Consider the following 26,641-nt stretch of genomic DNA (forward strand, 5'->3'; position numbering starts at 1 on the left):
CTTTTGAGAGCTACACTGCAAATATGCAGAGTGCTTTAATCTGTGCTGGCATTCCCTGATTATGGGGACCAATAGGGGCTATGCAGTCCATAGAGCCAAGTTTCCCTGCATTGAGCATTGGCTGTCAAATATTTCTCTTTCCCAGGATAATCCCCACAAGTGCTGTACTGGGGAGCATGGGATGGCATCATTTGGATGAGCCCTTTATCACACATTAAGATCAAACTGGAAGGCTCCAGTTCATATATACTAATAGCGATCAGAATTCTCTGAGTGCCAATCCTTATGTAGCCAAAACAGTACCATTCATGCACAAGAGGGAGATATCAGCAGATCTGGGAGATACCCAAAGTTTTCAGGAATACCAAAAAACTTTATTTTAAAAAAATATAAGTAGTGTGTGGAGAGGGACAAAAACATCCCAGTGATGACTGAGCATGTTCAGTAGCCACGGAATGCTCTTGAGAGGGGGGCAAACTGAAAACTGCAAGAGAAGGGGAAGGAATGAAGTGGCTAGAAACCTGAACAGGAGCACTCCACGCTGCAGCATTTTGCATTTGTATATAAACTAATACTGATCAAAACCTATAATTGCATCCCATGAGGCATCCCGAAGCAATTTACAATATCATAACATTTACTTATTTATTTAATAATTTATATCCCGCCCTTCCTCCAAAAAGGAGCAAAGGGCAACATGTACATAAAACCATTACATATCTAAAAACTGTTGAAATAATTGCATATATTAAAACATTTTTTTTAAAACAATTATAAATATAAAACAGTTCAACTCATCAACAACACATACATAAAATCAATTCCAAACCAAGATAGATACCAACTGGGATAACAATTTTAGAGAGAAGGAGCCTGTCTTCTGTGCAATGGGAGGAAGTTCCAAAGGGTAGCACCATGTAGTGTCATGTGTCCAAGCATCATGCAATTTGGCATCTGTGATGAATGTTCTAGAAATCCGAGCGCTTGGGGGGGGGTTGGTTTTTTTTTAAGGTAGATGTGTTTTGTTTTCAGCTTGGATAACTTATTCTGAAACAGAAATTTATTACCTTGGTGTAGAAGATGGATCTTTTATCTTAGAGAACACTTTGTTCCACCACTGTATGTCCACTGCATGGCTGGTCCACTGGAAGACCAAGTGGCAGTGCCATGTCACAGGGACAGGTGATTATACATGTTGTTCTTTCAGCAAAAAAAGAAGAAAAAGATTGTAATTTCAGATCAGCTTTCAAAGGGTGAGCCTTCATATTGTCTCCATACTAAATAATATTGGGTTGTCTCCAGTGTTAGTCATACTCAGAGACCCATTGAAATTGATGGACATAGCTACCTTAGGTCCATTAATTTCAGTGACTCTACTCTTAGAATCATAGAATTATAAAATAGTAGAGTTGGAAGGGGCATATAAGGCCATCGAGTCCAACCCCCTGCTCAATGCAGGAATCCAAATCAAAGTATTCCTGACAGATGGATGTCCAGCTGCCTCTTGAATGCCTCTAGAGTCGGAGGGCCCACTACCTCTCTAGGTAATTGGTTCCATTGTCGTATGGCTCTAACAGTTAGGAAGTTTTTCCTGATCTTCAGTAGAAATCTGGCTTCCTGTAACTTGAGCCTATTATTCCATGTCCTGCAGGAACGACTGAGAAGAGATCCTGGCCCTCCTCTGTGTGACAACCTTTCAAGTACTTGAAGAGTGCTATCATATCTCTTCTCAGTCTTCTCTTCTCAAGGCTAAACATGCCTAGTTCTTTCAGTCTCTCCTCATAGGGCTTTGTTTCCAGTCCCCTGATCATGTTTGTTGCCCTCCTCTGAACCCGTTCCAATTTGTCTGCATCCTTCTTGAAGTGCAGAGACCAGAACTAGATGCAGTATTCAAGATGAGGCCTAACCTGTGCTGAATAGAGGGGAACTAGTACTTCACTCGATTTGGAAACTATACTTCTGTTAATGCAGCCTAATGTAGCATTTGCCTTTTTTGCAACCACATCGCACTGTTGGCTCATATTCAGCTTGTGATCAACAACAATTCCAAGATCCTTCTCACATGTCGTACTGCTGACCCAAGTATCCCACATCTTTTAACTGTGCATTTGGTTTCTTTTTCCAAAGTGCATTTATCCCTGTTGAATTTCATTCTGTTGTTTTCAGCCCAATGCTCCAGCCTATCAAGGTCCCTTTGAATTTTGTTTCTGTCTTCCACGGTATTAGCTATGCCCCCCAACTTTGTATCATCTGCAAATTTGATAAGCATTCTTTGTACCTCCTCATCCAAGTCATTAATAAAAATGTTAAAGAGCACTGGGCCCAGGGCCAAGTCCTGTGGTACCCCACTCGTTACTTCCACCCAGTTTGAGAAGGAACCATTGATAAGCACTCTTTGGGTACGTTTTCTGGAGCCAACTGTGGATCCATCTGATAGTTGTTTCATCTAGCCCACATTTAGCTAGCTTGCTAATCAGAATGTCATGGGGCACTTTGTCAAAAGCTTTGCTGAAGTCGAGATATATTATGTCCACAGCATTCCCACAGTCTACAAGGGAGGTTACCCGATCAAAAAATGAGATGAGATTAGTTTGGCAGGATTTGTTCTTCATAAATCCGTGTTGGCTCCTAGTAATCACTGCATTGCTTTCAAGGTGCCTACAGATTGACTGCTTTGTAATCTGCTCCAGAATTTTTCCAGGGATTGATGTTAGGCTGACTGGTCCATAGTTCCCCGGTTCCTCCTTCTTTCCCTTTTTGAAGATAGGGACAACATTAGCTCTCCTGCAATCATCCGGCACCTCACCAGTCCTTCATGATTTTGCAAAGATAATAGACAGCGGTTCTGAGAGTTCTTCAGCCAGTTCCTTCAATACTCTGGGATGCAGTTTATCGGGTCCTGGAGATTTGAACTCGTTCAAAGTGATTAGGTATCCCTTGACCATTTGTCTATCAATCTCAAGCTCCAATCCTGCCCCTTCTACTTCATGTTTCCCGGGAGGGTCATAGACCCTTTTTTGGGAGAAGACTGAACCAAAGTAGGAATTCAGCACTTCTGCCTTTTCTTTGTCATCTGTTATCATTTTGCCATCCTCATTGAGTAGCTGTGCCACCATTTCTTGTCTCTGTCTTTTACTATGGACATACCTGAAGAAAGCTTTTTTGTTGCTTTTAGCATCCCTCGCTAGCCTCAGCTCATTCTCAGCTTTAGCCTTCCTGACACCATCCCGGAAATTCCGTGACACCTGCCTGTACTCTTCCTTTGTGGCCTGGCCTTCTTTCCACTTCCTGTATGTGTCCTTTTTTGTTTTCAGGTCATCTCTAAGCTTTTTGTGAAGCCACATTGGCTTCTTCTGCTGTTTTCTCCCTTTTTTCCTTGTTGGAATTGCTTGCCATTGCGCTTTTAGAATGTCCTTTTTTAGAAACTTCCACCCATCTTCGACTCCTTTTCTCATTAGGGTGGCTTGCCATGGAACTGTACTTACAATTGTTCTGAGTTTATTAAAATCAGCTTTCCTGAAGTCCAGGGTGCGCGTATGGCTATTCTCAGCTTTCACTTCTGTTAAAATGAAGAATTCAAGTATGGTGTGGTCACTTTCTCCCAGAGTTCCTGTAACTGCCACTTCATCCACCAAATCATCTCTATTGGTTAGAATCAAGTCCTGGATAGCTGATCCTCTGGTTGCTTCCTCCACTTTCTGTAGGAGGAAGTTATCTCCAACACAAGTCAGGAATTTCTTGGAGGGGCCGTGTTTGGCAGAATTTGTCTCCCAACAGATATCGAGATAATTGAAATCCCCCATTACTACTACATCATGCCTCCTCGAAACTTTGGCAATTTGCTTTTCAAAAGTTACATTCTCATCTTCTCCTTGATTGGGTGGTTGGTAGTAGACTCCAAGCACCACATTCCTTTTGTTACTTGCCCCATTAATTTTAATCCAGATACTCTCGGTGGAGCTACCCAGCTCATCTTCCTGTATTTCTGTGCAGGGATATATATTTTTAGCATATAGTGCAACTCCACCTCCCTTTTTATTCCTTCTTCTTGAACAAGTTGTATCCTTCAATTGCTGTATTCCAGTCATGGGAGTCATCCCACCAAGTTTCAGGTATACCTATCAAGTCGTAATTGCCCTCCTGTATTAATAGTTCAAGTTCGTCCTGCTTGTTTCCCATGCTCTGCGCATTAGTATACAGACATCAAAGACCATGTGATTTATGGCTTGGCTTCGTTACCACATTTTTCTGAGGACTGTCATTGGTCCCTATTACAGCCGATCTCTCTGTTCCCATTACTGTGCACAAGCCTTCATCAGTCATTACCATCAAGTTTACATCTTCCTCCCCCTTAAGATTCAGTTTAAAGCCCTCCTGATGAACTTCTCCATGCTGTGGCCAAACACATTCTTCCCAGTCCTTGTGAGATGCAACCCATCACTTGCCAGCAATCCATCTTCCAGGAAGCATAGCCCATGGTCCCAGAATCCAAATCTCTCACGTCTGCACCACCTTCGTAGCCACACGGAGTATTTTTCTAAGTACTGGAAGGTTGGATGAAAAAACTATTTGGGCCCCAAAGTCCTTGAGTTTCCTTCCCAGAGCTTCAAAGTCTGATGTGATTTCTTCATAGCTCCATTTGGCAGTATCATTTCTTCCTACATGGATGAGGAGAAAGGGATACCTGTCGGTGGGCTTGATGAGTGATGGCAACCTTTCCGTCACATCTCTAATCCGTCCTCCTGGTAGACAGCATACCTGGCGAGTCCATGGATCTTCTCGGCATACTTGGGTTTCTATCCCACACAGTAGGGAGTCTCCCACTACTAGTACTCTTCTCATTTTGTTGTGGGGCATGGTTTCATTGTCCCTGCTTGATTGAGCTTCAGCCTCTTGCTTGTTGTCTTGAGTACAGCTTACTTGGATGCAGCCTATTATTTTCTCAGAACTTTATATGTTGAGTTTTTCCCTAAGAATGTCATGAGTAAGTCTGTGCCAGCAGTGTGAAATCCCATTTGGTTTAACACAGGGACGCTTCATGACTAGATGAAGCCCAGTTGTAAAATTATCACTGTAAGATACAAACCATTGCCTAGCATGAAAAGAAATGGTTATCTCAGTAGTGTTGTTAGTATTTGAATAAAGTCAAATATATCATCATGCTTGGTGGCAATTAGTATCATTTTTGGCAGTGTTTTCAACTAAAAGAGACAACTGATTACACATAGAAACTGGCTTATGCTCTTTGTTGTTAGATGTGATTTTCCAAATAGAGACAAATTACATTGCCAGCAAGCTTATTTAACTGAAGATTATGTTTAATTCTGCCAGGACAATCTATTGTCAGCCACAGTGGCTGCATTCGGATGATCACATCTTTGCTTAATAAGCCGAGATATGAATGAACCATTTCCCCATGCATGCAACCCATTTGCTTTTCCCTTCATGCAAGCCATGATTAAGCAAGGAACCATAGTTTCCTGTTTTGTCTCAACTGGGACCCTACTGTTACCCACTTTGGAACAAGCCAGGATATTAAACCAACTTCAATAATATTCTGGATTGTTCTGAAACTGGCAACCATAGTTTTTCAGTTTAGACAAAACAGGAAAACTGTGATTAATTGAACACATCCAGGTTTGTTTGCTTGTGTCATGAAAGAAGGGCCTGCAGATGCAAGAAAAAGCATTGCTTATTAAACTGAGGGGTGATTGAGCATGGCTTGACTTTCTGAGAATCCCTTAATCCCTTTAGGAATATTCAAAACAGCATTGTTTCCGTATCCCAAAAGTACTTTTGGGGGGAACTGTGAGACAGAGCTTCCTAAAGGTGCATATCATCTAATGGAATGTTTATATTTTTGTGCGACATGAAGTGTCTGGTTTGTAGATAGTCAGCTGTTGGTCCAAAGACCTGATCCAGCTCGTAGAGAAATTTTATCTGATCCCTGGTGTCCTCATCAAATTTGAATAAAGATAAGATAATAATGTGGATGCTTAATACTTCATCAATCACATTTAACAGGGACACCATAAGACTGTGGACCATTTATAATTTAAACACTTCTAAATTGTTGTGTTGAACAAAAAAGCTGCAGATTTTCTGCATATTGGGTGGAGTTCCTCAGCTGTTCAAAGTTGTTGGTTGAAACATTTAAGTATATTTTTGAAATTACTAGGTTTCATTTGCCTTTGGATGGTAATTTTCTTGGGAATTTGAGTAAATACTTTAATAATCCTAGTCTGATATTAGTCGATAAGTTATTATTTGCAATCAGGACATTAATTGCTGCCTAATGGAAGATCAATAAACAAACTTAGAAATGAGAATGACTAAATATATATGGATGTCAACCCAGCACGCAGCAGCTGTGAAAAAGGCAAATTCCATGCCAGAGATCATTAAGAAAGGAACCGAAAATAAAACTGCCAGTATCATAAAGCCATTATACCAATCTATGGTGCTGTCGCATTTGGAATACTGTGTACAGTTCTGGCCGCCTCATCTCAAAAAGGATATTGTAGAGCTGGAAAAGGTTCAGAAAAGGACAACCAGAATTATTAAGGGGATGGAGCAATTCCTACGAGGAAAGGTTGCAACATTTGGGCTTTTTAGTTGAGAGAACAGGCGAGCAAGAGATGACACGATAGAAGTGTATAAAAGTATGCATAGCATGGAGAAAGTGGATAGGAAAAAGTTCTCCCTCTCTTATAAACACATTTGACTAATGTACACGTTTTTGCAAGCAATTTCCCCAAATATAATGCCTTTTGTATGTTATTTTCACTAACAAAGTATGTTATGTTAGAACAAATCCCAGGAACAAATTTTATTTGTAGACTCTGGAAGTAATATGTTCATTTTAATGCACACTGTCTCCTAATATATGCATTTTTGTAAACATTGTTGGTTGGAGAACTGCACTACAAAGTTCAGGTAAGAGTCAAATTTTGAAGAATGGTTGTGTCAGTTCTCATATTGCTTCAGAAAGTGTGAATTTGACAAATTTGGCTTTAAATGCGAACCCGATTTAATTTCTCCCCCTTCCCTTCTTTTATGTAATATGCAAAGTGCAGAGTCACAATTTTATTTAGATCTGTAATTTCCAGCTCCAGATGTTAGGCATGTGGGCATAATAGTCAGCTATGATACATAACGTGCAGTATTCATAGGTGGTTAGTTTATTAAAGCTTTGTTTATAACTCTCTTTGAGTTTAAAGCCCATGTATTCTTGTTCAACAAACTATCCTACATAGTTTCTGAAAGCTCATGGAATGTGAAACTATTTTCCCACCCACTTTTGTCCATTTTAAACAATATAATAAATATTCCTATTCCAAAACATGTTGTCTACAGGTTTGGTATTAGCTGTATATATCCCCACCACTACCATTGCTCATATTCTCTGTGTATTATTTTCCATCTTACATTGTTAGCTTGATATTGTGCAGCAGAGTCTTATGTATGTTTACTTGGAATTAAGCTGTGCTGTGTTGGATGGACCTTATTCCCTAGTAAGTTTGCTTAGGATCATAGCCTAAGAGTGGTATTTGTATTTGCTTATATGTTTCAGATGTGATATTTTTAAGCATCTCTCTCAGGGCTACTTGATAGAGGAATTCCAGATTTATACCCAGTTATGTATTGTTTAATTCTGAAATGGCTTCAGAATTACACAACCACATGCAGTTGTCCCAATCAGCAAGTGAGATCTGCATGTAGAAATAGCCTTCCGCTTGTATTGCTGATTTGTATCTGAATGCACATCTGTTTCTACATTGAACTATAGTTTAGTGTTATGCACATGAGCTAGAATGAACTCAAGTAAAGCTTTGGGTTTGCACACTCTCCCCCCCCCCCGTTCTCCCACACAGTCAGGAGAAGGACTCTGCTAGAGTTTCTTATTCAAAGAATCCTAGTTTACCATTATGTATGAATCAGAGATTGTGGTTTAAAACAAACTCTGGTCAGTTTCTAAACAAGCCAACTTCAAACCATGGCTAACTAGAGTTTGTTTTAAACCACAATTGCTGGTTCACACACAATATAAACCAAGAGTCTTTGGAAGTGAAAGTAATCAACAGTGAAGTCCTTTTCTTGCCCTGTGCAGGAGGAGAGAGGAATGCAGACTCATTTATTCAGGTTCAGTGTCACTTGCGCACATAGCACTAAGCCATGCTTTAGCATTATATGCAAACCAATCCATTGTGATGCTCAGCTTATTTAATTAAAGAGGGATGTGCATCTGCATCTGGGACCACCAACTGTTACACATGATGAGGTGCCCACAGTTACATCTGGTTTGGGATTGCAGATATCAACAAGATGTTACATACATGATAGTCTCAGACTAGGCCTTCTTTGTGCCTTCTGTTTGGAGTTACTAGTAATAGTAATGTTTTTAGTTCTCAAATAACATTTGACTTTTAAAAACTATTATTAGTTAGTCTTACTGTTAGAGCAAGAACAGAAAAATCATATCACTTGGCAACATGGGATGGTGTCATCCAATTAGAATTTGTATAGTGATGCATTATAGTCTATCGCTCCATCTGTTTTATTTTCTTACCCCTGTGATTTAATTTGGTAAATGTCCATGAATTTTTTGCTTGGCTAACCTCCCAGGCAAGAGAGAGTACAGAGATGGATCTGTTGAATTAGCTAATGTTGAAGGATATTGACTTCACAGTGAATCAGCTCTATTTGTGCATTTCAGAGCCTGTATTGGAATTTTAGAAAGTGAGGAAAAGAGAGCTGTAATCTATTATCTTTGAAAAAAAGAACATTATCATCCAGCCTGTTTAACTTTTGCTGCATCACCATTTTTTAAAAAGTCTATAATGCTAGGAGGTGAAAGATATTTTATTTATCCAGTGCTGTGCACTGTTTTTCAGAGTGAAGACTCTGATGAAGAAGATCTTTGTGCCATCAGTAACAAATGGACTTTCCAAAGGACAAGTCGAAGATGGTCTCGTGTGGACGACATTGGCACTTTACTTCATCAGTCAGAGAAGCATGGGTCCTTGGGGGATATTAAAATGAAAATCACCACCAGCAGTGAAAGTGTGCTTACTGATCTGAGTGAACCTGACATCTCATCCATTCACAGTGAGAGTAGCGGCGGAAGTGACCACAGAAGTCAGTCTGGAGCCAGTAACCTTCTCAGGGAGACATTTGACCGTTCAGGACAATACTGTACAGAAAACACTGTTACGCATGACTCCGCCTCAGTTGGTGCTACCCCTTCCCAGCCTCCAGAAGACTCTATTAACCTTGGGAATGAGAAACCAACACGAGCCAGAGCTAAAACCTTTCTAAAGCGCATGGAGACACTAAAAGCCAAAGGTGCACATGGAAAATTTAAAAGCTCTGGAAGGACTAGTGGCTTAGTAATAAGTAAGCCTGTTTTTCAGCATGAACCAAAAACCTTAAAGGACATGCAAAGTGTCCAAATTGGGAATGGAGACCTCCAGAACATAGCATCCCAAGACCCAGTCAAACAAGGGTTTTCCTTCTCTGCTAAATCCAGCAGTGAGAGTAGCCAATCAGAGATTAGCAGTAGTGGTATAAGCACACCCTCCTTAAAGGAACGCAAATATCATGAAGCAAATAAACGAGGTGGCATGTACCTGGAGGACATGGATGTTCTTGCAGGAGCAGCGCTGAGGCAAGTGATAGATCAAAATCATAGAAATGACTTTCATTCCCAAGAGAACCTAGTTGTTCATATTCCTAAAGACCACAAACCTGGGACATTTCCTAAGGCACTTTCAATTGAAAGCCTCTCCCCTACAGATAATAGCAACAATGTGAACTGGAGGACAGACAGCATTTCATTAAGCAATAATAAGTGCTCAACACCTAAAGAGGCCATGCCACTTGCTTCCTGTCCAAAGGAGAGTCGAGTTAGCATTTATGACAATGTTCCAGGTTCTCACTTGTATGCCAGCACTGGAGACCTTCTAGATTTGGAAAGAGAAAACTTTTTTCCTCATCTGGATGATATTTTGCAGCATGTCAATGGTCTTCAAGAATCTGTAGACGACTGGTCAAAAAATATATTGCCAGAACTGAAAAACAGTGATTTTTCAATCGGTGAATGTGGGTCTTTATCATTCCAGTCACCAGTTAAAATTGCATTAGACTTTGAACAGAATTCTGTATCTGATGGCCGGACGACGCCTAGTGATATGGACAGAGATGGGACATCTCTCAATGAATCAGAAGCTACTGGTGTCGGGGACAGAAGAGACTCTGGTGTCGGAGCGTCTCTCACCAGACCAAACAGGTTTGTAATTGTCAGAATAGTTGAAAATCCTGCTACATGGAGTTCCAAAGTTTTTTTAAGTATTAGAAGTATACAGCTGTCATACACTTCTCGTATTGTTACTGTTGGCTCTTTCAAGAGTAGCCCTGATGCATAGCTAAAGCACTGTTTCACAGTTGTCAATCTTTGCAATATCCCACTGCACAGGTATGCTGGGCTTTTCTGGGGCTTGACTGCTGGGCTGATGCTGGAGGAGTTCATATCAGCACTGCAGGATTATGGATTGTACCCTGTGGCCATGATAATGTACCTTCTTACTCATGCATAGGTGCCATAGAAGTGAATGGGATTTACTGGAGCAAATATAGATGGCAGTTTTGTACTTTACAAACTTTAATTATAGCTGTAACATTTCTCTGACATGTTACACTTTTTAAAGAGATAATTTTTATGTTAGTTAAATGTTGAGGGCAATCTCTAGTTACAACCTGGATTTGTACTAGTATAGATGGACAGCAGAAGGAAATCTTGTACACATGTAAGTGTAAAATGTTCAGAGTCGTCTAATGTAGCACCATAATCAGGCCTCTTATTCAGTTGCATTTTATTTTGTTTGTCTAAAGGCGATTACGTTGGCATAGTTTCCAAATCTCTCACCAACTGAGCCATGCCATAGGATCACTACAGATCAGTAGTCAGTCAGCTGCTCAGTTAAATCTGCTGCAAAAATTTTCTCTGCTTCGTCTTACTGCCATCATGGAAAAATACTCCACGTCAAACAAGCATGGCTGGACATGGTGAGTACTAATATAGTATAAGACATTTACACTTTTTTAGCATTCTCTCATGATAAAGCCTGGAAATTCTATGCATTGTAAAATCAAGGTGACTTTTTCTGTCAATATGAAATGTGGCACGGATAATCTTCTACGTGAAGGGCTTAATCCAGCCAATCTTTAGAAGGATCTGATAAGTAACGGTTGTGGCAGCAGTTTATTTTTTATTTTTTGCATTGAGTCTGAAGGTCATCCTGGCGACCATATTTTTCCACTCACAAGACATACCTTAATATCTCTTTCAGGCATTTTGGATTACAGACAGGGACAGGTGGGGTGGGGTGGGGAGTAGGACCTCAAGCTCAAAGGTGGCCTCAAATTTAATTTTTTGGCATTTGGTAAGTTTTGCAATTTGTTTTTACCAAATCACATCTCTTGTTTGCTTAAATCTCCAGCTCTAAGCTGAGAGCGTGCTACATTTTGGTTCAACGCACATAAAACTACTTGTTGTTAATGGATATAGAATAGATAAGAAAACAAAAACTGATAACAGATTTTGTCATATTAAAGTATGTAAAATGTTCATAAATATTAATATAAATAATAGGATATGATAGCACTAGATAGGCTTCTTCCTTGTCTTCTAGTTAATAATAATAATAATAATAAATTAAATTTATATCCACTCTTTCTCCCAGAAGGAGCCCAAGACAGCAAACAAAACACTCTAAAATATATTAAAACAAAACATCTTTAAAAACATATTTTAAAAAATGAATATGATGGACATGACCTCTTAGTTCAGCCAATTATATAAACGAACCACTCACTCTTTTTTTGGTGCCTTATTTTGTTTTTGTGTGTTGTCATTTTACTTTTATTTTTTATGGCTAGGGGCCTCAAAAGCTGGAAGTAGCACAGGTCTCTTTATCTGGACCTCTGAGAGGGTCTGGTTTCAAAAGCCTGCTTTTGCATGGTGAAAACCTATTCTGTATTTCTAAAATTACAAAGTTTTAAATTTCAGTCAATGGGAAGTGAACATATAGTCCAAGTGCCCATGCCAATATACTTACTTCATCAGGAATAGAGCTTTTAGCTATTTAAACATTATACAAATGTTCCAGTACCTTAACTGTGAGTGGTTGCTGAGGCATTTAAGGACTGGCAGCCCCAGTGCATTCCCCATTTGAGACCAAATATTTACTTTCTTTTTACTTCCTAAAAATGTACAATACTATATTTACTTTACAAGAAATATTGATGAAGCTGGTGCCTATTTGTTTGTTTGTTTGTTTGTATGTTTATTATTTGATATATATCCCACCCTTCCTCCAGCAGGAGCCCAGGGCGGCAAACGGAAGCGCTAAAAACACATCAAAACATCATAAAAACAGACCCTAAAATACACCAAAACAAAACAATTATAAAAACATTTTTTTTAAAAAAAGTTTTTAAAACATCTTTTAAAAAGGGTTAAAAAGCGTATTGTTTTTAAAAAAACATATTAAAAAGCAAAAATTTGTAGAGGTTCCCTACATGGGTCTAACCCCAAATCAATCTAAACAGTAATCTGTGGTACAAAGCAGTAGCACATCAGCTGTGATGGCCAGTAGCTCTATGTCAGTGGGGCAGTGGAATCCTTTCCAGGTTTTAGTCTGAACTTTTAAGGAGCTGTTCAGCACCTTGGACAGCTCCTTGAAGGTTCAGACTAAAACCCAGAGAAGGTTCCACTACCCACTGACATGGAGCCACCAGCCACCACGGCACAGCAGTTACTTTGCCGGTTTATAGAAGGTTCTGTTCAGTGTACAAAATTATGTAGTAGATATTTGGCATTCATATTACAGAAACTGCATTTTGTACTTCTACTCCCAAAAGGTAAAGGGTGTCTTCCTTCTGAAACTAATTTAGGTTTAGGCAGGGGAAAGTGGCATTCCTCCTCCTATCCTACTGTGAGATCCTAAAATGTGTGGCAAGTGAAGAAAGGGGTGTGGAAAACTGGGGAGAAAGGAATAGGATAAAAGCTTTTTTCAAAAAAAAAGATTGTTGCTGCTGTTGAAATACAAACATCATATATGAAAATCATCCTACCTTTAACTTTAAAAAAATACAACAGCAACATTACTGGTCAGACTTATATCAATGAAAAAATATGTTTGACGTTTCATATTCCAGTGATTTATAAACCATCTCCACTTTTCAATAAACTTGACTGGAGCTGAGAATCCTTCTTTACATCCTTTGTAACATGTAATTTTTGTTAGACGTGCCACAGTCCAAACTCACTCAGAGGCCCGACACCAGCAGGTGGCCAGGTCAGGCATGGGCCTGAGGGCACTTGCAGCTCAGAAGGGTCTCTCCTACCCATGTCTGCCTTAGGGTCAGTCATATACTCCACAGACAAAGTTTCAGGCACTGCTGCATGCAGATCCAGTTGTGGGGTTTGCACAGCTGACCCTAGTGAGGGAAGGGAGGAATCCTCCTGAATCTCACGAGAGTGCTAGGCTCTTGTGGCATCTTGTGGAGGAGTGGCACCCTTGCCTATAAAATGTATAGGCTGAGGTATTGCATTGTGGGTAAATTAAGATGGTGGGAGGCCGGGGGCATGGCTGTCTGCCCCCTGCTAAAACGCAGCCCAGTGAGGAGGATGATAGGTGGTGTTGGTGACCCCCAGTAAGGCAGCAGAAAAAAATGTGTAGCTGGCTACATTGGGGAAGTGTTGGAGGGCATCAACAACCCTGTGACACAGGTGCCCTGAAGCCTGGTGCCGGCTATGGCCAATAGGCCCATTCATGCCTGGTGCCGACCCTGCTTGCACATATCAGGATGATATTGAAAGGGTTCTCCAGAATTTCCAAGATACTACTATTACTGCCTTGCTACTATAAGTAAACTGTCAATTTAGGGTATAATCGTAGCATGGATATTCACAAAACAAAAGATGGCTCTCCCCTAAGCATGATCAAAGAAGCACAATGGGTATACTATGCAGCCAATGAAATCTGTCACCCAGCATACAGTGGGCAAATGTTGTTTGTGGAATCTGGAACTGGCACAGACTACAGCACAAATTATTAATCTTCTTCCTTGTTATAGGATGTATCGTTTCCATCATCCACTTGAAAGTTTTCTTCTGCAATATCACCTTCATGGAAAGGCAATTAAATCTCTTCCTCTGCATATGTTGTGGCTTCCAGAGATGGGAGCACATGATCCCTGTCAAACCACTTGAACATGCACTTGTGAGTTTCAGTTTTCCAGCCAGAGTCTTGTAGATTGCCCAGTAGAGGCTCACTTAAAGTAGCTCAGTTCCAGAGTCGACAAATAGAATTCGTCCACAGGATTTGTTCTAACATAACATATTCTGGCTGAGTATTTTATAGCATTAGCTGGCATCTAAGTAGCCCATAGGAGAGTGCTAAGGATTATTACTCTCATTTTACAGCCAAAGGCAGTCAAAGCAAAGTTGTTACTTTTTGGTCTATAGTCACCCAGCAGGAAATGTAATTCAAGAAGACTGACTCAATGCACTCCCAGGAGATTCCATGCCTGCAGTAGCAGTAAAACTCCATTAAAAAATAATCAAGAGGAATAAATACAGACACAGATTTTAAGCAAACTTTCCTTAAATTAATGTAATGGCTTTGCAGTTTGTAAGTTGTACCATGTACTTGCACTTGTTCAGCTGCAAAGTAATATCTAGAGATTTGTGCTAGATATTAGTCATTCAGAAAATATACAATGTCGAAAGAATTATCCATCAAGTTAAATAAAGAGGAAGAGAAGAGGGTGAAAACAAAGCACTGAAGACAGTAGTAAGACCAATGGTGGTGGTGACTTATGTAGTAACATCTATGTGGGGGTTCCGGTTTATTAATTTTCTATACTCTTCCCTCCACGCATGCTCATCTCCCAAGCCATACTGTGGGTATGGGAGAGTCTCTCTCTGACTCTCAGCACCTTCTCTACTCCCGTTTCCAGGCTGATGGAGCCATACAACTCACAAAGTCCAAATGTGATTACCCTTCTGGTCCTCATTGCAGGGGTGTCAATTGGATCTCAGTGTGGAGGATGGGTATGGGGGAACAAGAGGTTCAAAGGGCTGCACAGAGTAAATTGCATGAAGCCAGGCATCAGAAGGGCATTTGCTGTAGTTATTTTGTAATACTCAGCACATCAATGAGGCACACCTTTACAAGAAACAAAAAAAGCAAAGAGATCTGTGACTTTGGCACACATGTCTTGTACATAAGCCTATTAAATTGTTTATAGCAATGATCACTCTGAAAACATAAGAAGAGCCTCCTGGATCAGGCCAATGGCCTATCTAGTCTAGCATCCTGTTTTCGGAGTGGCCAACCAATTGCCCATAGGAAGCCCACAAGCAGGACCTGGATGCAAAGAGCACTCTCCCCTCCTGTGGTTTCCAGGAACTGGTATTTGGAAGCACACTGCCCCTGCCTAGGAGGCAGAGAATAGCCATCATGGCTAGTAGCCACTGATAGCCTTATCCTCCATGAATTTGTCTAATCCTCTTTTAAATCCATCCAAATAAGTGGCCATCACTGCCTCTTGTGGGAGCAAATTCCATTACTGAACTATTGGGCTGTGTGAAGAACTACTTTCTTTTGTCTGCCCTGAATCTTCCAACATTCAGCTTCACTGGATGTCTGTGAGTTTTAGTGTTATGAGAGAGAAAAAAATTTCTCTATCCACTTTCTTCATGCCATGCCTAGGTTTATACACTTCTAACCATGTCACTTCTTCTCTAAACTAAAAAGCCCCAAATGCTGCTACCTTTCCTCATATCCCCTTGATCATTTTGATTGCCTTTTTCTGAACATTTTCCAGCTCTACAATATCCTTTTTAGAGGATACTCTAGTGATCAGCCTGAGAGAGATAGGTTGCACCTGATTAATGGGATCTGACAATCCCTAAATCATGTCATTTCTTTTTCACCTATACTTTTCCACTTAAAAGTCAGAATGGAATCTGGAAATTGTCACTGAATGCAGAACAGCATGCATCAGTCTCCTGCCTGCTGACAGGGCTGGCCTAAGGCATTTTGCTGCCTGAGGCGAAGGATAAGATGACATATTCCCTCCCAAACTGAGGCCAACAGGCTAGCTTACAGGGTACAGGGCAGGTTGCATGGCATGCATAACTCCTCCCAACACCTCACTAGCACTCACTAATCACTCTGCCTGGTGCCACCAATCGCCTGCTCAAAACAAACGCTGCAATGCAGCAACGACATTGCTGTTTGTCATGTGAGAGCAATGTATGTGGGATGCCTGCTGGAGTGAGTGGCCTGGGATGTCTGCTTGCTGGCTTGGTCCCAGCGATGGTAACTGTAAAAGCATTGGGAGAAGGTAGCTAGGCAAGATTGACAGCCAGGAACAAGCAAGCATGTCTGCCTCTGGATCACCAGTTCAGAGGAATGGGAAGAGTCAGGGGTAAGAGCCACCACCTCCCAGCTTCCACCACCAGAGGCAGCTGCCTCACTCTGCCTGATGGTAGGGGCAGTAAAGCTTTCTGGTATCAGATAATATCAGAGTATTTGCCCAGAATTGTTTACTACACCATCGTAGCCTCAGACAGAGGACTTTCTCAACATCTCCTCTGTGCTCCTTTTTAAAGTGAAGATTCTGGGAATTAAATCTGGGATCTTCTGCATCCAAAGCATGTGCTCTACTACTGAACGGTAGTTCCCCAAAGAAGCAGGAGCTGTCCACTGAGGAGTTGAACCTCATTTTCATGTATGAGAGGAGAAGGTAACTGATGACTAACAGAGGAATCCAAACCCCAGCCAAGGCAGCAGAAGGGGATGATAGAGTGGCTTAGCCACCCCTGTATCCATGGTCCCATTGCTCATGCTGGCCAGGGTGGGGGGGGAGGCAAAAGTTGGTTCCAGACTATCCCAGCCTCAAGCTGGCACAGAGATGTGGCCTGATCCTGTCAAGTGATAGCTATGGGGCCAGCTCGGGATACAGGAGACCCCAGGCTGGCTCAGCCTGCCCTGCCACTGAGAGGCACTTTCATCAGTTGGGTTGGAGAGACCAGCAGAGTGATTATGTGCTAGAGGAGGGAGACCTCCACTCCTAGCAACCTCTTCACCTCTGCATGTGCATGGCAGATTAGGGGGTCAGATTGTACCCTAACTTCCGACCTGAGCAGTCGCAGAGCCTAACCAGTGCCTTAGGTTGCCCTGTGGCTGTTAAGTATCTCTACCACTCTTGCACTCATATCACACAGTTTATTTTGATCCTATTTGCCTTCCCACCTCATACAAGTAAAATTTGCTTGAGTGCCACTTAAATGCTGCTTCTCACAAAAGTACATCTGTAGCACTTCCTTTGTTATGGAAATATATATATGCAGAGATCCTCAGCGGTCTGAGCTGTGTGTGTGCCAGCATGTGTATTTACCTAAGTAGCAGGCTTTTACCCTGCATTTAGATAACTGAGACTTAAGACTTGGTAAAATAAGAAAAGCTACTTTATTTATAGAAATACAAAGTAGATAGGAAAGGCATATCTAGTTCTAACTAAGTTGGAGGCGCAATGCCCAGACTTGGGTGTTGCCCTCATGGCGCAGGAGAGAGAGAGAGAGCAAAGACAAAGATCTCTCCTCTCTCCTTGAGTCAAAGAAGAAGACAAAGGAAGGAGGGGCAGGTCAGCTTCCCTGAGCATATCAGTTTACAATGGAAGGAAGTTTAAGTAGAGAACAGCACAAGTAGAGGTAGGCAAGCCTAGCCAGCTGGAGGACCCTAACTCTATCTTTCTTCTGGAATACAGACAAAAGAACCCAAACAGGAGTTGCTCTTGCCCCACTTCCAACACCCTTTCTCAACAAGTGTTTAATTCAGTCCACGAGGTTCATCTTGTCTCACAGCTTGCAGTATCTGACTCCCAACACCTTTGTCAGAGCACCTGCAGTCATGTCTTCCGTTGGACAACACACCATATTGAGAAGTCCTCTGCAGTAGGTATCTCTAATGAAATGGTGCTTCTCATCTATGTGCTTGGTTCGTGAACTCATCCCTTCTGACTCCATGAGTCTGATGCATCCTTGGTTGTCTTCATGCATCATGCCAGGCCCAGGTATCTGTCTGTTAGCTTCAGAAGCTGAAACATACTCTGCTTCTATGGAAGAGAGTGCTACAGTTTCTTGTTTCTTACTTGCCTAGCTGATCACTGGTTCTCCATAGCAGAAGATGTTTCCACTGGTGGATTTTCGATCTGTAGTGTCTTCAGCCCAATCAGCATCTGCATATCCAACTAGTTTGGGACCTCGGATAGCTGCTAACTTCAGTTTCATGGTAGCAGTGCCCTTCAGATATCTCACCTCTCTCCTAATCTCCCTGTACGGTTTCGGCCCAGTTTACCTGAAAGAGCGCCTCCACCGCCACCAATTATGCCGCCCGACCAGATCAGCCACGCAAGGCTTTCTCTCAATCCCACCAACCAAAACAGCTAGGTTGGTGGGCACTAGGGAGAGGGCTTTTTCTGTGGTGGCCCCCACTCTCTGGAACTCCCTCCCGTTTGATCTTCGACATGCCCCTTCCCTGGATGTATTCCGCAAGGCCCTGAAGACGTGGCTATTTCAACAGGCCTTTGAGATCCTTGGGATGGGTTAATCTCCATGAATTGTCATCTATTATATACTGTAAATGTAAATGTTTTATGAAGGTATTGATGACTGTCCAATATTTCATTGTAACTAATATGACTGCTTTGATATTACTGTATTTTATTCCATTTTAATGTACGTCGCATAGAGTGGCTATTTGCCAGATAGGCGACACACAAATTAAATATTATTATTATTTATTATTAATTGCTTCCCAGTCCTTCTTGGTTGGTGAGCTGATTTTTCTGCACAAGTATCCTTCTGCTCCTGCCACATCTGGCCTGGTAACAGTGCTGACATACAGAAGTTTCCCAATGGCTTTTCTTGTATCTTTCAACTTTTCCTTCAGCATCTGACTTTTTCTTGAATATCTGCTTGCAGCCTACAGCTTTTCTTCCTTGAGGAAGCTTGGTCAGTGTCCAAGTTTTATTCTTGTGTAGAGCTTCCAGTTCTTCCTTGGCTGCCTGCCTCCACCTCTCAGCTTCAGCTTTGGGTAAGGCTTCAATCACTTTGCAGGTCTCTGGCTCTGGAAGTTCATCTTTCACGAGGTAAGCAAGTCTTTCTGCTGGTACACCTTTGTTGGTGCGATCGGAGCATCTGGGTGCTGGCACTTCAGTTGTTCCTTCTAGCTCTGATACCTCTTCTGGCTCAGATTCCTAATCTTCCTCTGCTGGTGCATTATTGTGATCCCTTCTGTTATGGAAGAATAGCTCAGTTTCGTCTTCCATTTTGCTGTCATCTGTTTGGTGTGGCGCCCGTTCTGGTTGGTGTGCACACTTTCCTTCCTCAAAGTGGACAGCTCTGTATACTTCACCTTCACCAGTTTTGGGATCTATGATTTGGTATCCCTTCTGCGTTGAAGAATATCCAATGAATAATCCTTCCTTGGCAGTGTTGTCAAATTTTGACCTCTTTTTATCAGGATGCGTATAAAGGCCTTGCAGCCAAATACACGAAGGTGAGACATGCTTGGTGTCTGATCATGCCATAGCTCGAAAGGTGTTTTGTTGGTTGCAGCTGTCGGAAGTCGGTTCTGCAGATAGGTGGCAGTAACTGCTGCTTCCCCCCAGTACTTCTGTGGTAACTGTGCATCTTCCAACAAGGAACAAATCATCTGTCCAAGAGTCCAGTTCATGCATTCCGCAACCCCATTTTGTTCTGGAGTATAAACACCAGTAGTCTGGTGCTCTATGCCTTCCTCATGTAGAAAGTCTTGCATAGCCCTAGACACAAATTCTCCTTCATAGTCAGATCTTATAGTTTGTGGCTTTCTGCCAAATTTGTTGGATACAATTCTGATATAGTCCTTCAATTTTTGAAGTACTTGACTTTTCTCTCTCAGTAGGTACATTGTAGTATACCTTGAGTAATCATCTATGAAATTAAGCATGTATAAATCTCTGCCCTGTGATGGCATTCTAATGGGTCCACAAAGGTCTGTGTGAATTAATTCTAGTGGTTTTGTAGTTTTCCTTTCACTTTTCTTAGGAAATTTTGGTTTTACACTTTTTGTCTTTATACAACATTCACATTTTTCTGTGGGTTTTCATTGTCCAATTTTAATGCCTCTAACCAAATATTCCTTCTCTACAGCACTGATTCAGGCTAAGCTGGCATGTCCCATTCTTCGATGCCAAACATGTAAACATCCAGAATCTCAGGTTTCTTTGGCTGTATTTGCATGCATAGTTTCAAAATATTCCAAATGCAAAAGTCCATTTTTCAATTTTGCAGTACAACATACTTCTCCATCTAAAACGTGGCAAATTTGGTAATATAAACGCAGTTCACCTCCAAGCTCCATTATTTTAGTGGCACTTATTAAATTATCTTTAAATGCTGGAACAAATAGGCAGTTTTTCAGTTCAAGCTGTCTGTCACCTTCTGGCATTTAGCAAAGTAGCTCCACCATGCCTATTCCTTGAGAACAGAAAACATCTCCTGATGCTGTAATTACATTCTCTGTATAGGGGCTAAAGTTCTTAAACAATTTTTTATCATTTATTAAATATACAGTAGCCCTACTCTCGATTAAAAATCTGGTTTTATAATCATCATTCTTTCCATCAGGTACATAGTGACAGGAATGCTTCACTTTAGTTTAGCTATGTGTTTTTCTTTCAGCTTGCTTCTGTTTAAAATCAACTCTTTCTCCGGTCTCCCTTCTAGGACAAATCTTTGAAGGTGATTAGGAGATCTGCGTTTGAAGCAGTCCTTTCTTTTTTTGTCTGTACTCTGCTGTGGCTTCGGAATAAGACTCATCTCTCTATCCTGCCTTTGGTTGCTGTTTCTGCCCACAGTAAAATTTGCTTTTTCAGACAAGGCTTGTTCCTGTCTCTCTCTATAGTCCTTATCTTTCAGATATGGCATAATCTGATCCAAGTTCTGATCTGTCTGTTGAAGTATGCAAGCCATTATATAATGATGTTGATTTAAAGAGGCCATGAGTATGACCTTTTTACAATCTTCATCCAGCGATCTTCCACATATTTCTAATTCTCGGGGCAGACTTGTAAATCGCTCCAGATGTGGATTCAGATTTGTGCTAGACTGTTTTTGCATGTACAGCGACTTATAGAGAAACTTCATATTATTTTTAGATTTTCTCTGATACACATTTTCAAGCTTTTCCCATAATTCTTTAGCATTCCTATAGCCCATGCAAACATTTAGTGCCTCATCTGATCAAGCAGAAATAAGAAGAGACTTCACTTTGGCATGCTTACTCTTCCAGGAGGCAGTGGCTGCTTCATCCGCTGCTGAGGCTTCAGGATCAGTCAGGACTCTATGCAGATCTTCCCCTTCCCAAAGTGCCATCATTTGGAGACTCCAGATCATATAATTGGCCTTCTCCAGCCTTGGGATGCTTGTCTTAAGTGTTGATTCTTCAGCCATGGTTTCCTATCTTTTGTTCTGCTTTTCTTTCTCTAACCTAAAGTCTCCTTTTGATCTCTTTTGTAAATCACACACAGTACTTAGCCTTTTTAGCTTTCAGGCACAACTCGCAATTCAATTTTGCTTACTGGGTGCATTAACCCTGTGTTATGGAAATATATGTGCAAAGATACTCAGCAGTCTGAGCTGCGTGTGTGCCAGCATGTGTATTTACCTAAGTAGCAGGCTTTTACCCTGCATTTAGATCACTGAGACTTAAGACTTGAGAAAAGCTACTTTGTTTATAGAAATACATAGGAAAGGCATAACTAACTAAGTTGGAGGCGCAATGCCCAGACTTGGGTATCGCCCTCATGGCTCAGAAGAGAGAACAACGACAGAGATGTCTCCTCTCTCCTCGGTCAAAGAAGAAAAAGGCAAAAGGAAGAAGGGGCAGGTCAGCTTCCTTGAGCATATCAGTTTACAATGGAAGGAAGTTAGGCAGAGAAGAGCACAGGTAAAGGTAGGCAAGCCTAGCCAGCTGGAGGACCCTAACTCTGTCTTTCTCCTGAAATACAAACAAAAGAACCCAAACAGGAGTTGCTCTTGCCCTACTTCTAACACTTTGCTCACATGTATTTGCTTCAGAAATTAAAATGACTGAATTGGAGCAAGAACCCCCAAAAAATCCCTATAATCTATCATTTGAGCTTCATCCAGAACGAAGTTGGCATGTAATGTTCCCTCACTGTGATTCTAAAATTGAACAGTAATGATAAATCATGCAATTTGAGATTACAGACATAATGAGCCACATTGAGAAAATTAACTCTACATGCTTTCAAGTTTAATCTTCTGTCATTATTCATTGCACTTCAAGTTGTCAAGCATTTTTCTAAGAAAGTGTCTTGGACTCACCTAGTTAAAAGCTATGCTGTGGATGATGGTCTCTTGCAGAACAAATACATTTGATTGCCAGCAGCAATCTACTGGTTGGAGCATAAAATATGCAAAATGTAAAGTCTCTATACATTCTGCTTTAGCAATGAAACCTATTTGCTTCCAATTAATCATTTGCTTTTTCCATCTTTGGTGGTCCTTTATCAAAACCAATCTTCTACTTGACTTTAATCCTTATGACCCACCAAACCAAATGCAGTACACCAGCCATTTAGGATAACCCATCACTGCTTTGATTAAAAACCACCTGGTTTTGCTGCCTACCTGGGACTGCAGAAACAAGGAAGCTACAATGTATGGCTGGTAAGGTGCATTCAGCTTGGTGATTTACAAGTGCAGGCCTGACTTAGATAGTATTATTATTGTTGTTGTTGTTGTTGTTGGTAATAATAATAATAATAATAATTTATTTATTTATTTATTTGTTTGTTTGTTTAATTTATATCCCGCCCTTCCTGCCAGCAGGAGCCCAGGGCGGATAGTAAACCTTCATATAACTTCTGTGATATGTAGAACACGCTGGGCTCCTGTGCTAAATAAAAGCCAAATTACATGTAACATATGATTGCATTTCATTTACCTGCTTTTTAAAAAAGCTATGCGATTGCTTTTTTAAAAGGCTATTGTCAATCAATCCCTCTTCCCAGGGACCTCTGGGAATTGTAACTCGGTGAGTGGAATGGGGGTCCTTGCTGTTGCTCCCTATTCACCTACCTTCAGGAAGAGGGACTGATTATTAAACCACTCTAGGAATTGTAGTTAGCAAAGGGAATAGGTGTCTCTTAACAACCCTCAGTACCCTTAACAAACTGTCGTTCCCAGGGTTCTTTTGGGGAAGCCATGACTATTTAAAGTGGTATAATAGTGCTTTAAATGTATAGTGTAGGTTCATTTTCCATAAGGAGCACATGCCATTGAAAGTAAAGGGAACACCAAAAACAAAACATGTATGGCAGATGTGAGGAACCTGTGGCCCTCCAGATGTTGCTGAACTACAACTCCCATCAACTGCAGCAAGCATGGCCAATGGCCAGGGATGATGAGAGTTGTAGTTTAGCAATACCTTATATACGGGGAAAAGGCAGGTCATTAAATTTATTTATTTATTATTTTATTTATATCCTGTCCTTCCTCCTGGCAGGAGCCAGGAATGTGGTGTGAATCTTTGGGGTTAAAAGTTTTAGGTGTGATATTATATGGAAAGCAGCCCAAATAAAAAAGGGTTATTTTTTGCCTCTACTAAGAGGCCATAATGGCTATGCACTGCTTTGGGTTTCAGAGGCAGTACAAATATTAGTTGCTGAGATTTGCAAGTGAGAGAGTGCTGTTGCACTCAGGTTCTGCTTGTGGGCTTTTCATCGGCATCTGGTTCCCCATTGTGAGAATAGGGCTGTAGACACACTTGTGGTTATAGTGGCTTCGTTGTTTCTCCACATCTGTTTTTTGAATCTGGGCACACATGCCTTTTGTCATGATCCACCCCTTTTTACTCCAAAATCTGGGATTTTTGAGATCGGATGCATTTTTCCTTCAAGCCAGCTTCACAGTAAATTGAAAACTGTTTGGTCTACAACCCCTTCCAGTGGGCAGTCCTAAAAGCTCTGACATCAACAGTGGGGCTGGGTGCATTCCATCAAACAATAAAGATGTGTGCAGCTGGGTGCAGGTACATTTCAAGCCTCACCCAGACAAAATGGTCTTGCTGCTTTTTAAGCAACTAGCATGCACATAGCCTGAGATGCTGACATCACCTTTGATTTGATCCAGGAGGGCTTTTCTGATATTCTTGTTTTTTTCTTCCTTTGGTTCCCGTTCAGTCCTCATTAGAAACCCAGTGGCTGCATGGGGAATGGTGGGTGTGGGCTAATAATTGATTGGCTAGGGTGTTATTTCTCTGCATGATTTCTGAATTTTCAAACAGCACAGGGGCTGAAATGGAAATGGACTGCCTTCAAGTCGATCCTGACTTATGGCGACCCTATGAATAGGGTTTTCATGGTAAGCAGTATTCAGAGGTGGTTTAGCCTTCCTCTGAGGCTAAGAGGCAGTGACTAGCACAAGGTCACCCATTGAGCTTCATGGCTGTGTGGGGATTCGAACCCTGATTTCCCAGGTCATAGTCCAACACTCTAAAAATTGTTATGTACCTCAAAACACCATCCACATGCTGTGTGATCAGACAGGAATGATGTATGTGCTCAGTATGTACAAACATACATTTATAGAAAGCCATATAGATACAAATCTGCATTATTATTGTTGTTGTTGTTGTTATTCTTATTGTTATTGTTACTATTTATTAGGTCTGTACCAAAGTTCATGAAGAGGATGAAAGTTCCAGACTACAAGGATAAGAACATATTTGGTGTGCCTTTAATAGTCCATGTTCAAAGAACAGGGCAGCCCCTTCCACAAAGCATACAACAAGCGCTACGCTATTTACGCAACAATTGTCTGGATCAGGTAGGGTCCTCTTTTTTGTAAATGTATAAGTATACAAAACTCTTTTGGCAACTTTATTTCTAGCTAAAATTCTAAGGAATAGGTTTTTATGACTTTGGAGTTTTATTGTTTTGTTTTTGCTTCTGTTTTGCAATCTCTAGCATAGCATAAAGTGTAACAAGCATGCTGAAAGGGATTCCATTTTGCCAACCCACAATGCTAAGAAGTATATCATGGTCAAACACTTTAATGCAAGCCCTGTGCAATGGACTAGCACAGTGTCACTATTAGCATGACTAGACAGTTTTAAGGATGTAAAATTTAGTATGTGTTAACCTTATTGCTGCAATTGCAAACTATCATTTATATAGCACATTTTACTTGCAGAACACTTTACGGTCTTCATTGTAGTTGCCCTCTCAACAACCTTAGAAAGTATGGAACTATCGGTCCTATTATACAAGTAAAGAATTAAGGCTCAGAGCAAGACACACAATGACCTTAGAGCAGAAGTGAGTCTTAAATCTGGATTCTTTGATCTGGCTTTAACTCTATATCCATTGAGGAGGACACTTTGGGCAGGTCTAGCACCTGCAGGTGGCCAGTTTGGGCCCTGGCTGAGGGCCTCTGCGGCCCACAAGGGCCCCTCCTCAGGATGAGAGGATGAAGCTCCTGCTCAGCAATCCACAGTGGTGTCTGGTTGTGGGACTCAGTGACCCAATGCTTCCGCAGATCGCAAAACAGGAGCTTGCAAGCACCCCCAGGCATCTCCCCCTGATGCAGGTGGCACAAGGCTTGAATAAACCTGTTCGCCCCACCTACCTGTCATGTCAGCACAAGTTGCACACCCCACTTACTGTGTGCATATACCTGCCATCGCCCAAGATGGTGGTGGGGATGTCCCTAAGGGATTGACACCCCCACTGCCATATTGGTTAATGGCAGGTATGTGGAGGAGGAGGTAGTAGTGGGTAGTAGCTTGATACCTGAAGGTCCCCAAGCGACTTACACAATGTTAAAAACAAACAAATAAAACACACTATAAAAACATAACAATAAACAGCAAAGCAATAGCAGTACCACCCCCACAAAGCCACAGGAAGGTTTGGCAGCATATTAAAAACAAACATCATTTCAATCTACCTCATATCTGTAGTGTACAGAAGTGTAGAACTACAACTTCATCTGTTCTAGCATACACGTATACTGTATAACGTTGGTCTTATTGCTCCTATTCATGTATATTTGGTTGTGGACACACTCAGAAATTAATTTTTCTGTTCCACCTGCCCAAATCTGAAGCTTCCCACTTAAAAGTGGAAGACACCAGAAAAGGTAGGCAGAGCTAACTCAATCTCTTTATGGGTAGGGGCTGTCTGTCTTCTGAGAATCTTGAAAGACAGTGAACCCATCTCCTAATTCTGGTTATTAGAGATGTGTACGCTCTTGACTAAAAAGGAGTTAACTGCACCGGCTGTATATTATTGACTCAATTAACACCTCTGACCTGATCAAAGTGCTTGCAGTAATAATTACCATCAGTGTGTTTACAATACCAAGAAAAATACATATTTAATTCCTGCTATATTTTTAGTAGCATATCTGGGACTGTAGTTCAGCATTTTTGAAGAACAAAAAGATAAGGTCAGGCAAAAATCACTAAACAACCGCAGAGATCAGCAGTATGTA

The 26,641-nt window shown here is 41.2% G+C and overlaps 1 protein-coding gene across 3 annotated transcripts in view; it reads left to right on the forward strand.

The window, feature by feature from the left end:
• The window catches only part of STARD13 (StAR related lipid transfer domain containing 13), a 213,667-nt gene that overhangs the window by 148,600 nt on the left and 38,426 nt on the right, over positions 1-26,641 (forward strand). For all 3 annotated transcript variants that reach the window (XM_061628422.1, XM_061628423.1, XM_061628421.1), the window contains exons 5-7: positions 8,895-10,288; positions 10,891-11,064; positions 24,814-24,973. In XM_061628422.1, coding sequence (XP_061484406.1) covers positions 8,895-10,288; positions 10,891-11,064; positions 24,814-24,973 — 1,728 coding nt within the window. The remainder of the gene's footprint in view (positions 1-8,894; positions 10,289-10,890; positions 11,065-24,813; positions 24,974-26,641) is intronic.

Source organism: Rhineura floridana, chromosome 5, assembly GCF_030035675.1.
Source record: "Rhineura floridana isolate rRhiFlo1 chromosome 5, rRhiFlo1.hap2, whole genome shotgun sequence".
Classification (NCBI taxonomy): Eukaryota; Metazoa; Chordata; class Lepidosauria; order Squamata; family Rhineuridae; genus Rhineura; species Rhineura floridana.